At 38.2% G+C, this 15,207-nt stretch overlaps 1 protein-coding gene across 1 annotated transcript in view; it reads right to left on the bottom strand.

Annotated features, from left to right (window-relative positions):
- Positions 1–10,988: 10,988 nt before the first annotated feature.
- The window catches only part of LOC128641431 (G-protein coupled receptor 54-like), a 74,934-nt gene continuing 70,715 nt past the window's right edge, over positions 10,989–15,207 (bottom strand). The window contains exon 5 of the mRNA XM_053694065.1: positions 10,989–11,521. Coding sequence (XP_053550040.1) covers positions 11,147–11,521 — 375 coding nt within the window. The 3' untranslated portion in view covers positions 10,989–11,146. The remainder of the gene's footprint in view (positions 11,522–15,207) is intronic.

Below are 15,207 nucleotides of genomic sequence, written 5' to 3'. Positions count from 1 at the left end.
AAATCTTACAACAATTTTAAACTAATTACACCTACTCTAAGCCCCCTAATAAAATAACAAAGCCCCCCAAAATAAAAAAAAATGCCCTACCCTATTCTAAAATTAAAATAGAAAAGCTCTTTTACCTTACCAGCCCTTAAAAGGGCCTTTTGCGGGGCATAGGATTGAAGTTCAATCCTATTGGCTGATCCAATCAGCCAATAGGATTGAGCTCACATTCTATTGGCTGATTGGAACAGTGAATAGAATGCAAGCTCAATCCTATTGGCTGATTGGATCAGCCAATAGGATTTTTTGTACCTTAATTCTGATTGGCTGATAGAATTCTATCAGCCAATCGGAATTGAAGGGACGCCATCTTGGATGACGTCACTTAAAGGTACCGTCATTTAGTGTTAGTCGTCGGAAAGAAGAGGATGCTACGCGGCAGATGTCTTGAAGATGGACCCGCTCCGCTCCGGATGGATGAAGATAGAAGATGCCATCTGGATGAAGACTTCTGGCCGTCTGGAGGACCTCTTCTGCCCAGATAGGATGAAGACTTCTGGCCGTCTGGAGGACCACTTCTACCCGGTTGGGTGAAGACGTCTCAAGGTATGGTGATCTTCAAGGGGTTAGTGTTAGGTTTTATTAAGGGGGGATTGGGTGGGTTTTAGAGTAGGGTTGGGTGTGTGGGTGGTGGGTCATAATGTTGGGGGGGTATTGTATTTTTTTTTACAGGTAAAAGAGCTGATTATTTTGGGGCAATGCCCCGCAGAAAGCCCTTTTAAGGTCTATTTGTAATTTAGTATAGGGTAGGGATTTTTATTATTTTGGGGGGCTTTTTTATTTTATTAGGGGCATTAGATTAGGTGTAATTAGTTTTAACATTTTTTAATTATTTTATTATCTTCTGTAATTTAGTGTTTTTTTTTCTCGTAATTTAGATAATTGTATTTAATTGTAGTTAGTTTAGGGAATTAATTTAATTATAGTGTAGTGTTAGGTGTAATTGTAACTTAGGTTTATTTTTATTTTACAGGTAAATTTGTATTTATTTTAGCTAGGTAGCTATTAAATAGTTAATAACTATTTAATAACTATTGTACCTAGTTAAAATAAATACAAAGTTGCCCGTAAAATAAAAATAAACCCTAAGCTAGCTACAATGTAACTATTAGTTATATTGTAGCTATCTTAGGGTTTATTTTATAGGTATTTAGTTTTAAAAAGGAATCATTTAGTTAATTAAAGTTATTTTATTTAGATTATTTTAAATTATATTTAAGTTAGGGGGGTGTTAGGGTTAGGGTTAGACTTAGGTTTAGGGGTTAATATATTTATTATAGTGGCGGTGACGTTGGCAGCGGCAGATTAGGGGTTAATAAGTGTAGTTACGTGATGGCGATGTTAGGGACGGCAGATTAGGGGTTAGTAAAATTTAACTAGTGTTTGCGATGCGGGAGTACGGCGGTTTAGGGGTTAATAACTTTATTTTAGTGGCGGCAATGTTTTGGGCGGCAGATTAGGGGTTAAGAAGTGTAGGTAGGTTGCGGCGACATTGGGGCGGCAGATTAGGGGTTAATAAATATAATGTAGGTGTCGGCGATGTTGGGGGCAGCAGATTAGGGGTTCATAAGTATAATGTAGGTGGCGGCGGTGTCCGAAGCGGTAGATTAGGGGTTAATAATTATAATGCAGGTGTCGGCGATGTTGGGGGCAGCAGATTAGGGGTTAATAAGTGTAATATTAGGGGTGTTTAGACTCGGGGTTAAACCTTACTGACAAAAACTCGTAATCTAGCCGAGTGATAATAAAATGTAATTGTACATTATATATACGGACTAAAAAATTAAAATCAATAATATTTTCATTTTCTCTGACCTTTAACCAGAGCTGGGCAATAGCAAGTCATGCCTGAGGCTCACTATCATGCAGGGTTTAATTTGGTTTTGTGGAGACAAACACCAACTTTTAAAAAGGAAAAGGGCAAGGTCTGCAATGTGATTCACACAACTGAGTCACCACACTCTTCTTTTTCTCTTTTCCTCTGCGGCAGGAATTACTAACGGCCAGTAGGTTCCTGCCAGCTGCCAGCTACCTTGCAATAATTCTCTGTTAATATAGAAAACAACTTGTCCAGTGAGAAACACGTTTTCTGCCAGTTAATGGAATTATGACTCACATCAGTAAACGCATCTAACCAGCAATGTCCGATCCCCCAATAATGCGAATAGTTTAAAAACTCAGTTTAAAGGGACAGTCTAGGCCAAAATAAACTTTCATGATTCAGATAGAGCATGTAATTTTAAACAATTTTCCAATTTACTATTATCCCCAATTTTGCTTTGTTCTCTTGGTATTCTTATTTGAAAGCTTAACCTAGGAGGTTTATATGCTAATTTCTTAGACCTTGAAGGCCACCTCTTTTCAGAATGCATTTTAACAGTTTTTCACCACTAGAGGGTGTTAGTTCACGTATTTCCTATAGATAACACTGTGCTCGTGCACGTAAAGTTATGTGGGAGTAGACACTGATTGGCTAGACTGCAAGTCTGTCAAAAGAACTGAAATAAGGGGGCAGTTTGCAGAAGCTTAGATACAAGGTAATCACAGAGGTTAAAAGTATATTATTATAACTGTGTTGGTTATGTAAAACTGGGGAATGGGTAATAAAGGGATTATCTATCTTTTAAAACAATAAAAAATTCTGGTGTAGACTGTCCCTTTAAGTGAGAGTGATTTTTGTCCTTATTGCACAATATTAGCATAACAATACAGCACTAGTGGGGATTCTTTATATAATTTATAGTGGGCTACAGCACACCCAGTCATTATTGTTGTACATCCAAACATCAAAAGGGTTCTTATATCAGCTGTTCCTATGTGCTCTATGAAGCTTTCTGACTCCTCTTTTGGGGGCTCAGTATACCTTATTTTTGAGACTGAGCTAAACCCGAGACAAATAAAAAAACAAAGAAAATAAAATAGATAAACAAGTGCTGGCAAAATATCTTCAATACCACTTTTAGCTGGCAGTGAATTGGTTAAATGCTGTATTTTGTTTAGATGGCATCTGTGACACTTTGTACCTCTTGTCACATGCATAAAATAAATCCAAAATATATCAACACAGTACTAAACTGATGATGAGCTAAAGGCCATAAAAATAAACGGAAAAAAATCCAAACCCAAGACTCTGCAGCCACTTTGTTATGTCCACATCAGACCCCTGGCCCTCAGTTACTTTGTGACATCAGTCCTTGCACCAAACTCCTGGCTCTGCAGCTCTTCAGGAAGTAACATGTCCACATCAGCCTCTAAATCAAACCCATGGCCCTGCAGCCCCTCTGTCAGATACATGTCCACATCAGCCTCTGCATTAAACGCTCTTTAGCCCCCCTGTGGTATATGTCCACATCAGCTCCTGAATCAAACCCATAGCTCTGCAGCCCCTTTCCAGATATATGTCCACATCAGCTCCTGAATAAAACCCATAGCTCTGCAGCCCCTTTCCAGATATATGTCCACATCAGCCCCTATAACAAACCCATGGCTCTGCAGACAACCTTTCAGAAGTATGTTCACATAAGATGTTGTATCAAGCTCCTGGCACTGCAGCCCCTCTGTCAGATATATTCTCACATCAGAGCTTGCATCAAACTCCTGGCTCTGCAGCCCTATTTCCAGATATATGTCCACATCAGCCCCTAAAGCAAACCCATGGCTCTGCAGCCAACCTTTCCGATATATGTTCACATAAGATGTATCAAACTCCTTGCTCTGCAGCCCCTCTGTCAGATATATGTCCACACCAGTCCCTGCATCATACTCCTGGCTCTGCAGCCCCTCTGTCAGATATATGTCTACATCAGTCCCTGCATCAAACTCCTGGCTCTGCAGCCCCTCTTTCAGATACATGTCTACATCAGTCACTGCATCAAACTCCTTGCTCTGCAGCCCCTCTTTCAGATATATGTCTACATTAGTCCCTGTATCAAACTCATGGCTCTGCAGCCCCTCTGTCAGATACATGTCTACATCAGTCCCTGCATCAAACTCCTTGCTCTGTAGCCCCTCTGTCAGATATATGTCTACATCAGTCCCTGCATCAAACTCCTTGCTCTGCAGCCCCTCTATCAGATACATGTCTACATCAGTCCCTGCATCAAACTCCTCGCTCTGCAGCCCCTCTGTCAGATACATGTCTACATCAGTCCCTGCATCAAACTCCTCGCTCTGCAGCCCCTCTGTCAGATATATGTCTATGTCAGTCCATGCATCAAACTCCTGGCTCTGCAGCCCTCTGTCAGATACATATCTACATCAGTCCCTGTATCAAACTCCAGGCTCTGCAGCCCCTCTATCAGATACATGTCTACATCAGTCCCTGCATCAAACTCCTTGCTCTGCAGCCCCTCTGTCAGATACATATCTACATCAGTCCATGCATCAAACTCCTGACTCTGCAGCCCCTCTGTCAGATACATGTTCACATCAGTCCCTGCATCAAACTCCTTGCTCTGCAGCCCCTCTGTCAGATATATGTTCACATCAGTCCCTGCATCAAACTCCTGACTCTGCAGCCCCTCTGTCAGATACATGTCTACATCAGTCCCTGCATCAAACTCCTTGCGCTGCAGCCCCTCTGTCAGATATATGTTCACATCAGTCCCTGCATCAAACTCCTGACTCTGCAGCCCTGCAGCCCCTCTGTCAGATATATGTTCACATCAGTCCCTGCATCAAACTCCTGACTCTGCAGCCCCTCTGTCAGATACATGTCTACATCAGTCCCTGCATCAAACTCCTTGCTCTGCAGCCCCTCTGTCAGATACATGTCTACATCAGTCCATGCATCAAACTCCTGACTCTGCAGCCCCTCTGTCAGATACATGTCTACCTAAAATATAACTTCAATTAAAATATTGCAGCATATTTATTAAAGGGGCCCCTCCAAGGTCTTCCATCTGTCCAGTTTGTATGCATGTCTATGAAGCTTGTTCCCTCATTTGCCTTGCTGTTATTTTAGTAAATGACCTTCATGGAACAAATCAGGAACTGGAAACATTAGGAAGACACTGAACAGTTTAGAGAGGCTGGAGAGGACCTTAGTAAATCTGCCCCACTGTGTGCTAAAGATATCTGCAAGAAAATCTGACTTGTTTCAATATGTATGTTTGCTTTAGAATCTCCTATTTCTCAAAGTAAGACAGATACAGTGTCCTATATTCAACAAAACTCATTTGTAAAATGGTTATCTCGTACAAATAACTTAGCAGCAACAATACCTTAAAAAAACTCTGGAATTTATAAAGATTTGAAAGGTACTCTTCATTGCAATCCATAGAGGCCTATTTAACAAAGGTCTGTCGGACCTGATCTGACAGTGCGGTTCAGGTCCGACAGACATCGCTGAATGCGGAGAGCAATACGCTCTCCATATTCAGCATTGCACCAGCACTTCTTGTGAGCTGCTGGTGAAACGCCGGCCCGTGCAGACTCACGGCCAATAGGCCGCCAGCAGGGGGGTGTCAATCAACCTGATCGGGTTGAATTGTGGCGATCTCTGTCCGCCTCATCAGCGCAGGCGGACAGGTTATGAAGCAGTGGTCTTTAGACCGCTGCTCCATAACTTGCGTTTCTGGCGAGCCTGAAGACTCGCCAGAAACACGGGCCCTCAAGCTCCATTCGAGCTTGATAAATGGGCCTCATAGAGTTGCATTTATTTCATAACCTTTCACTTCTCGGTGCATATTACACTGAGGAATAAAAGCATTACAAAGCGCCTCTAGAACTTTAACAAACAAATTAAAGGGACAGTCTACACCAAAAAATTTTTTTTTTTAAAAGATAGATAATCCCTTTATTACCCATTCCCCAGTTTTGCATAACCAACACAGTTTTATTAATACACTTTTAACCTCTGTGATTATCTTGTATCTAAGCCTCTGCAAACTGCCCCTTTTTTTTAGTTCTTTTGACAGACTTGCAGTCTAGCCAATCAGTGCTGGCTCCCAGATAACTTCTCGTGCACAAGCACAGTATTATCTATATGAAATACGTGAACTAACAACCTCTAGTGGTGAAAAACTGTTAAAATGCCATCTGAAAAGAGGTGGGCTTCAAGGTCTAAGAAATTAGCATATGAACCTCCTAGGTTAAGCTTTCAACTAAGAATACCAAGAGAACAAAGCAAAATTGGTGATAAAAGTAAATTGGAAAATTGTTTAAAATTACATGTCCTATCTGAATCATGAAAGTTTATTTTGGCCTAGACTGTCCCTTTAATTAAAACGAAAAACAAAACTCCCTCTATAACAGCACACACTTAAATATGCACAAAAGAGCAGAAAAATGTTCAGAGGAAATAAAAGAAAACTGAAGATGAGGAAACCTTCTTAGCTTTGAAATAGGAAGACAGAAATTTGCGGCAAGATATCTCAGAGGTCATTAGAGTTTTTATGAATTCTACCTGCTGGGCCGGGTTGTAGGTGACAAATCCTGACCGCTCTTCTAGAAGACCTTGCAATGCCCCTATTGTTCTATCCAGTTAGATTAGTTCGATTGCTTTACCATAAAAACCAGACAGGAATATGGTACTCTTGCTGTTGTCATTATTGTGGGCTAGTGATGCTCATTTTGACGTGTAAGATAATATGTTTTGAGCACGTAACTAACTATAGAGTTGAATGGCCAAAATGCCCCATTAAAGGGACATGAAACCCAAACATTTTATTTCATGATTCAGATAGAACGTACAATTTTAAACAACTTTCTAATTTACTTCTATTATCAACATTTCTTCGTTTTCTTGCCATCCTTTGTTAAAAAGCAGGAAATTAAGCACAGGAGAGTGCACGTGTCTGCAGCATTCTATGGCAGCTGTTTTGCAACAATGCTATACATTAGCAAGCTCACTAGATGGCAGCACTATTTCCTGTCATGTAGTACTAATGTTATACATTAGCAAGTTCAGTAGATGCCAGCACTATTTCCTGTCATGTAGTACTAATGTTATACATTAGCAAGAGCACTAGATGGCAGCACTATTTCCTGTCATGTAGTACTAATGTTATACATTAGCAAGAGCACTAGATGGCAGCACTATTTCCTGTCATGTAGTACTAATGTTATACATTAGCAAGAGCACTAGATGGCAGCACTATTTCCTGTCATGTAGTACTAATGTTATACATTAGCAAGAGCGCTAGATGGCAGCACTATTTCCTGTCATGTAGTACTAATGTTATACATTAGCAAGAGCGCTAGATGGCAGCACTATTTCCTGTCATGTAGTACTAATGTTATTCATTAGCAAGAGCGCTAGAGGGCAGCACTATTTCCTGTCATGCAGTACTAATGTTATACATTAGCAAGAGCGCTAGATGGCAGCACTATTTCCTGACATGTAGTACTAATGTTATACATTAGCAAGAGCACTAGATGGCAGCACTATTTCCTGTCATGTAGTACTAATGTTATACATTAGCAAGAGCACTAGATGGCAGCACTATTTCCTGTCATGCAGCACTAATGTTATACATTAGCAAAAGCACTAGATGGCAGCACTATTTCCTGTCATGTAGTACTAATGTTATACATTAGCAAGAGCACTAGATGGCAGCACTATTTCCTGTCATGTAGTACTAATGTTATACATTAGCAAGAGCACTAGATGGCAGCACTATTTCCTGTCATGTAGTACTAATGTTATACATTAGCAAGAGCACTAGATGGCAGCACTATTTCCTGTCATGCAGTACTAATGTTATACATTAGCAAGAGCACTAGATGGCAGCGCTATTTCCTGTCATGCAGTACTAATGTTATACATTAGCAAGAGCACTAGATTGCAGCACTATTTCCTGTCATGTAGTACTAATGTTATACATAAGCAAGAGCACTAGATTGCAGCACTATTTCCTGTCATGCAGTACTAATGTTATACATAAGCAAGAGCACTAGATGGCAGCACTATTTCCTGTCATGTAGTACTAATGTTATACAATAGCAAGAGCACTAGAGGGCAGCACTATTTCCTGTCATGTAGTACTAATGTTATACATTAGCAAGAGCACTAGATGGCAGCGCTATTTCCTGTCATGTAGTACTAATGTTATACATTAGCAAGAGCACTAGATGGCAGCGCTATTTCCTGTCATGTAGTACTAATGTTATACATTAGCAAGAGCACTAGATTGCAGCACTATTTCCTGTCATGTAGTACTAATGTTATACATAAGCAAGAGCACTAGATTGCAGCACTATTTCCTGTCATGCAGTACTAATGTTATACATAAGCAAGAGCACTAGATGGCAGCACTATTTCCTGTCATGTAGTACTAATGTTATACAATAGCAAGAGCACTAGAGGGCAGCACTATTTCCTGTCATGTAGTACTAATGTTATACATTAGCAAGAGCCCTAGATGGCAGCACTATTTCCTGTCATGTAGTACTAATGTTATACATTAGCAAGATCACTAGATGGCAGCACTATTTCCTGTCATGTAGTACTAATGTTATACATTAGCAAGAGCACTAGATTGCAGCACTATTTCCTGTCATGTAGTACTAATGTTATACATTAGCAAGTTCACTAGATGGCAGCACTATTTCCTGTCATGTAGTCCTCAAGACATGTGCACACTACATATCTAGATATCTCTTCAACAAAAACAGGGGAATTAAAAAAAAATGATAAAATAAGTAAATTGGAAACTTTTTTTAAATTATATTTAATCATGAAAATAAAAATGTGGGTTATTATTATTATTATCGGTTATTTGTAGAGCGCCAACAGATTCTGCAGCGCTATAAACAAAGGGGAGTATAAAACAATTAAGGGATAAAGTGGGTAGAGGGCCCTGCCAAGAGTCGCACTGTTGTAATCCACTCTTAAGAAGGTGATCTACAAACAGCTGGACTCTTATGCTTACATGCTAAGGGGGTTCAGGGGATAGTAATGGAGGAGTGGAACTGGTATAAAGTAAGGTTAGCATAGGATGTATGCATCCCTGAACAGTAGAGTCTTTAGGGAGTGCTTGAAGTTTTCAAAACTAGGGGAGAGTCTTGTGGGGCGAGGCAGAGAGTTCCACAAGATGGGAGCCAGTCTGGAGAAGTCCTGTAAACGGGAGTGCGATGAGGTAACCAGAGAGGAGGAAAGTAGGAGGTCATGAGCAGAGCGAAGGGGACGGGAGGGAGAGTATCTGGAGACAAGGTCTGAGATATTGGGGGGAGCAGTGCAGTTGAGTGCTTTGTATGTCAGGATGAGAATTTTGTGTTTGATCCTAGAGGCAAGAGGAAGCCAGTGAAGAGATTGGCCGAGAGGAGCAGCAGATGAAGAGCGACGTGTAAGGAAGATGAGCCTGGCAGAGGCATTCAGTATGGATTGTAAGGGTTTCATGTTCCCTTAATGAAAAGCTGTAAAAGACAGATGAAGTGATGCACCATACATTTCTATCATGATATTAACTTTACAACAAGGCCTAGCTCTCAAGTGCATGAATCAAGCTCAACGTGACATTACAATTAAATACTACATGATGAAAACGCAATGCAACAAAGTGTGTGCTACATAATTATATTTCATGAAACGCCTCTCCGAAATGTTCACAATAAGATCCCTCTAGCTTGTTAATCAGTTGAAGAAAACATACATTTTAATGTCAGAAAAGAGGCCCACATGTTAAAATGTAATCTCTGAATTTTATTGAGAAATTTTCACAGTGAATATTATTTTTTTTACAGTCATTTTCTACAGAGGTTGTTTGTTTAGACAATAAAACCTGTGCACATTTATTTATTAAAAGTGAGATTCTTCAGAGCAATTTTGTTTAGACTCTGAGCCAGAAGTGGCATTCTTAAATTCTAGCACAGTCAGTCTTTACCACCACTGCTGTTTCATTGTATGTGTCCTGTTGTCATGAAAATCCAAGTTTTTTTTCTTTTAAGTAAAGTGAGAACACATTTTATTTGTTAACAATGTGTAAAGGATTTTGTATTTCGTCTTGAATTTAAAACTAGTTATATTTCTTGTAAAATTTGTACTAAAATTAGTACTGAAACCAACTTATTTCAGGTGTTTCACATAACACAGAAACAAAGATTTTGACAGCAGATAGGACGTGTCAGCATAATTAATACTTAAGCTATCCTTATATATATCTAAGGCATTCATTTATTATCTCTTCTGCAAATATTTTCCATGAACAAACCACCCTTTCTGTAAAGAAATGATTCAAGAAATTGCTCCTCATCTTGATATCCTCCAGATTATGTTCACAACCTTTTGTTCTGCTTTTGTTCTTTTTGTGAAAATACTTTCATCCTTGGCTTTATTAAATATCTTAATATACTTTTCTTTCATATAATTTTCATATTCATACTTAGGCCTGACTAGTGATCTATAAAGTCGAATAAGAAAAATAAGAACCTCACTTTTTCTTCTGCTAGTATCTCTAGCTATAAAATGCATTTCATACTGGCATATCCTGCTGTGCTACTGCACTGTTTACCAGATTTAAAATAATCTGAAATAATAATACCTAAAACCTTTTCCTCTTTTTTCAGTAAAATGCCACTGAATATATCATTTTGGGCTTTCCATCATAAATGCAAAATTTTGCACTTGTCATGTAAAAAAATTATATTTTTATATACAAAGTAATTAGCACAAATTCCAAAAGATCTTTTTTTATTAATAGTACTTTTTAAAAAACAATATGTTTATTTTTTGCAGTCTCAGGATATATCTTTTTAAAAGCCTCTTATCTTCCCTACCGTGGTCACATTCTACTGATTAGAATGTAGCAAGCTTAGGCTGGAGTATTCACTTCCAATTCTTATGAGACTTTAAAACCCACAGTTTTCAATTTTAAATTACAAGAAAAGGGGGGAAAATAAATAACCAAAATTTACTGCAAAGTATTTTTTTAATACACAAAATTAAACTTTTTATCCAATTTTGAGTTTTATGCCCCTTCAAATCTTAAAACCTACTCACATTTTCAATTATCCAGTTTTTAATACTGCTATTTGTTTTATCCAATCCTCCTGAAATGCCAACTCTGTTAGAAAGTCTTAAGTTTCCTGAACTGAATTTTTTTTAAAAAAATATTATCAATAAAGTAGAACAACAGAATCCAAATCTACAATTGTCTAATCACTTAAGCTCATTGTTAGTTGACTCCATTGCTACAAATTTAATCTCGTTGTTCACAGTCCCAGATGCTATACTGCCATCCCTAACCTTACTCCGAAACATGAAAGGGAAAGCTTTTTTGAAAGACTTTTGGAAGCTGGCACCCATGAATCCATATACAATGGGATTGATAGAAGAGTTGGCGTAAGACATACAGTTTGCCCAGGTTTTGATCTTGTACGTTGCATAGTTTGCCTGAAAGTTGGGGTAAAACCCTTGAAAAAGGCTGAAAAGCTGAATAGGACCCCAGCAAATGGTGAAAAGCAGAACGATAACAATTACCATCTTCGATATTTTGCTTCTCATATAGATAGTCCTCTCAGACAGAAGCTGAACCTGAGATTGAAAGAGGAAAATACATGAGTACGGACAGTAAATATAAAAAATCAACATAGATAAGAACACAATCCTGTTACTAAAAAGGAGTTAGTAATAATAAAGTTGTTTGTTCCCTTTATAAAAAACAATGACTTTTTACTCCGTATGCAATAAGGCACCATTTGTTATAAGCAACACACAGAATTTTCTGCTGCTTAAAGGGACACTGTACTCAAAACATTCCTGTCTTTAAAATAAAAAACAGAATCTTATTAAGTTTAATTTATATTCTTTTTTATGAAAATGTGAATTAAAAGCCGTTTCAAATTAAACTAAAACTAATACAAAAGTATCAAATTGTAGTTCCTGCTAATGACCATTGCCTAATAGGTACTTCCTTTTAATGATCATTGGCTGAGAGGTACTTCCTGCTAATGATCACTAGTTAATAGCTACTTCCTGCTAATGATCACCAATTCCAGCTGATAATGGTCCCATGATGGAACCTAATCAATTATCAAATGCTGTTAGGATGTATTTAAACCAGTTGTAAAAATGTAAAGATAAATGTGAGAAAATAAAAATAACTATCCGTTTTAAAAGTACCCATGGGTAGATGCATACTTTGCATAATGACCAAAAGGACTCCAGCGAATTAGAATTTAACAAAAACACTATTTTTCTTTCTATGAATTAAAAAATATTTAAATGATTGTAAAATTATATACTCATCAATACATGTTAAATTAAGTTAAACGCATCGTTACTATATTCTTTTACTTACAAAATACTTCCTTGTAAAGTTATAACAGTTTTTTTGTAACTTACATGCACACACCTTACTGACTTATTCTAACCAGGGGCCCAATGATCTAAACCTAGCAATTTCAGACAGGGTTTTTCGCACCGACCCTTGCAGGGGCTTCCCTGGTGGAATTATCTTAATAAAAAGGGCAGTCCCTGCAAGTGGCGAGAGTTCAGTGCCCATGGAACGCCCTTTCTATGAAAAAAACAACAATTACCCATTGTATGTTGCTATTAAAATTATGAATGTCTAAGTGTTCTTGCATATCCTGTGTACTTAAATTATGATTTACGCTGTACATTTTTAATACGATTTATTCCTGAGTAATTTACATACAAATTTACATTTTTGATAAATTACGATTTTTTGGTGCACCTTAACATTACAATTTTTCCTGTGTATTTTTGTGTGAGTGGTTCAATTATTTGTTTTGTAATATTTTTCAAATACAAATTTTATTGTGCACTTTAGTAATGTATGGATCTCCTCCCATAGGAAAATGCAGTATACGCCCCTTAGTGAGACACCCAGTTTTCAGGGTAAAAAGTGTCTTTAGATCATTCCACCAGGGCAATAGAAGGACTGGCGAGAATTCTTTATCTCACAGCACAGAGTCCTCTAGATCATCGGGACCCTCGTCAGCTAAAGAAAATGTTCACAAAACCTATGCTAACTTGTATCAAATTTACATCATTCACTTGGTATCCTTTGTTGAAGAATAAATGTAGGTAGGTATGGTGCACGTCTGGAGCACTATTTAGCTTGTAAAAATGTTATAGTAGGTGAGGTGCATCAAGTCGCTTACGACATTCTAAGAGGAATACATATGCTTAATTCCTCACCCAGGATCTATACACCAATCTTTCACGTATACCTTATCACTTTATATAGCCACATCAAGTTTTTGGCATTACACCTGACTCACACGGTGATTCAGTCTGTGACCTTCAACACCGGAACAGGTAGTAGGACCTGCAGGTACAGCTAGAAAGGAGTGTGCGGCTGCCAGCAAATACCTCGGTCCCAGGACCTACCTGAATCTCCTCTGAGGCATTGCAATCCACACCTCCATACTGCCGAATCCGGCGGCTCTACTATTCTGAAGTCTACAAATTGTTTCTTTTCGTTCCGAAGTCCCGGATTGGATACCTCCGATCCAGAGCTCTGCACAAAACACCTCCACTAAACGGGACTCTAACTTTACAAGGCACGGTTATCTCCAACATAAGAGTGACGGTAACGTTGTATATTCATTTGGAAGAGAACTGTTTCAATTTTGCGGCTCATATTGCCAGTAACAAGTTGCGAACATTTAATGAATTAGTTCATATGTTCTAAATGTTTTATTTCCTGTTTTTAACTTGGTGATTTTTATTGTAATTTACTCATTGTGTCTGGTGCCAGCACCCCTGTATATTTTTAACCTGTTTCATTTATAAAATTATAAAATTATTTTTCTAATCGTTTGTGTATAACACTATTTCTAATAATGGCTTCATGTATTCATTTTTCATCTAACATCACCTATTCCTCCAATCCAGTATTTACTTATCTCTGACACCTACCAAGTATTTTTAGAGTTAACGATTAACACTAACATATCGCTCTCACATTTAACACTGGCAATAAAACTGTCTTATGCTATTTACACGCCACTTGTATACTTTTGTTAGAATCGCACGGTCTCATCCATATTAAACATTTTTTCTCTAAGCTTTCATTAGCGCTACCCATTCACTATTCCTTGCCCCTTAGTGAGACACACAGTTTTCAGGGTAAAAAGTGTCTTTAGATCATTCCACCAGGGCAATAGAAGGACTGGCGAGAATTCTTTATCTCACAGCCCAGAGTCCTCTAGATCATTGGGACCCTCGTCAGCTAAAGAAAATGTTCACAAAACCTATGCTAACTTGTATCAAATTTACATCATTCACTTGGTATCCTTTGTTGAAGAATAAATGTAGGTAGGTATGGTGCACGTCTGGAGCACTATTTAGCTTGTAAAAATGTTATAAACTTTTGAGCACCAGATGTTGGCAGCCATGTCCGCACAATCTTTAAAATTGCTATTAGCATTCAAGAAAAAATGCTACCATTTATTTAAATTGTACACTATACTGGAATTATGAGAAACAATTTAGTTTAATCTCTTTAATTTGCCCCATAATTTGCTTCTATATAGGGTGAAGAAATGTATTCCCTTCCAATCACCTATTACAAGGGTTGTGGCTTGTGTTAAGGGCTTTTATAGGTTGCAAAATGACCACACTCTAGGCTTGGTCAAATCCCACCGTACAGACAAACAAAAGCTGACAATATATTTCTGACAAAAAGAAGTTATTTTGTAGCCATCAATAGCTCCTATACACACCGGGCAGTGAATTTAGCTTCACCATAAATACTAACAGATCATTTATTTTACTCCTGCGTCTGATATTTGCACACACTCACCAGTTATTTCAGCCATTTCTAAGATGAACCATAATGCATATTTTATTTTACCCTCCAGTTGCCAGTAACATATACAGATCTGTGATTTTACCCTAGCACCATGGCTGCTTGCAACATACACAGCATACACAGGTTTTACTACACACAAACACATGCAAAGATGAGTGACATTACACCAACCCCACAGCTGCCAGTAACACATACAGATCAGTGTTTCTCTCTAGCTGTCAGTAGTAACACATACAGATCAGTGTTTCTCTCTAGCTGTCAGTAGTAACACATACAGATCAGTGTTTCTCTCTAGCTGTCAGTAGTAACACATACAGATCAGTGTTTCTGTCTAGCTGTCAGTAGTAACACATACAGATCAGTGTTTCTCTCTAGCTGTCAGTAGTAACACATACAGATCAGTGTTTCTCTCTAGCTGTCAGTAGTAACACATACAGAT

The sequence above is a fragment of the Bombina bombina genome, chromosome 10 (genome assembly GCF_027579735.1).
Source record: "Bombina bombina isolate aBomBom1 chromosome 10, aBomBom1.pri, whole genome shotgun sequence".
Classification (NCBI taxonomy): Eukaryota; Metazoa; Chordata; class Amphibia; order Anura; family Bombinatoridae; genus Bombina; species Bombina bombina.
The sequence above is the reverse complement of the archived record's forward strand: the minus strand, read 5'-3'. Positions and strand labels throughout refer to the sequence as shown.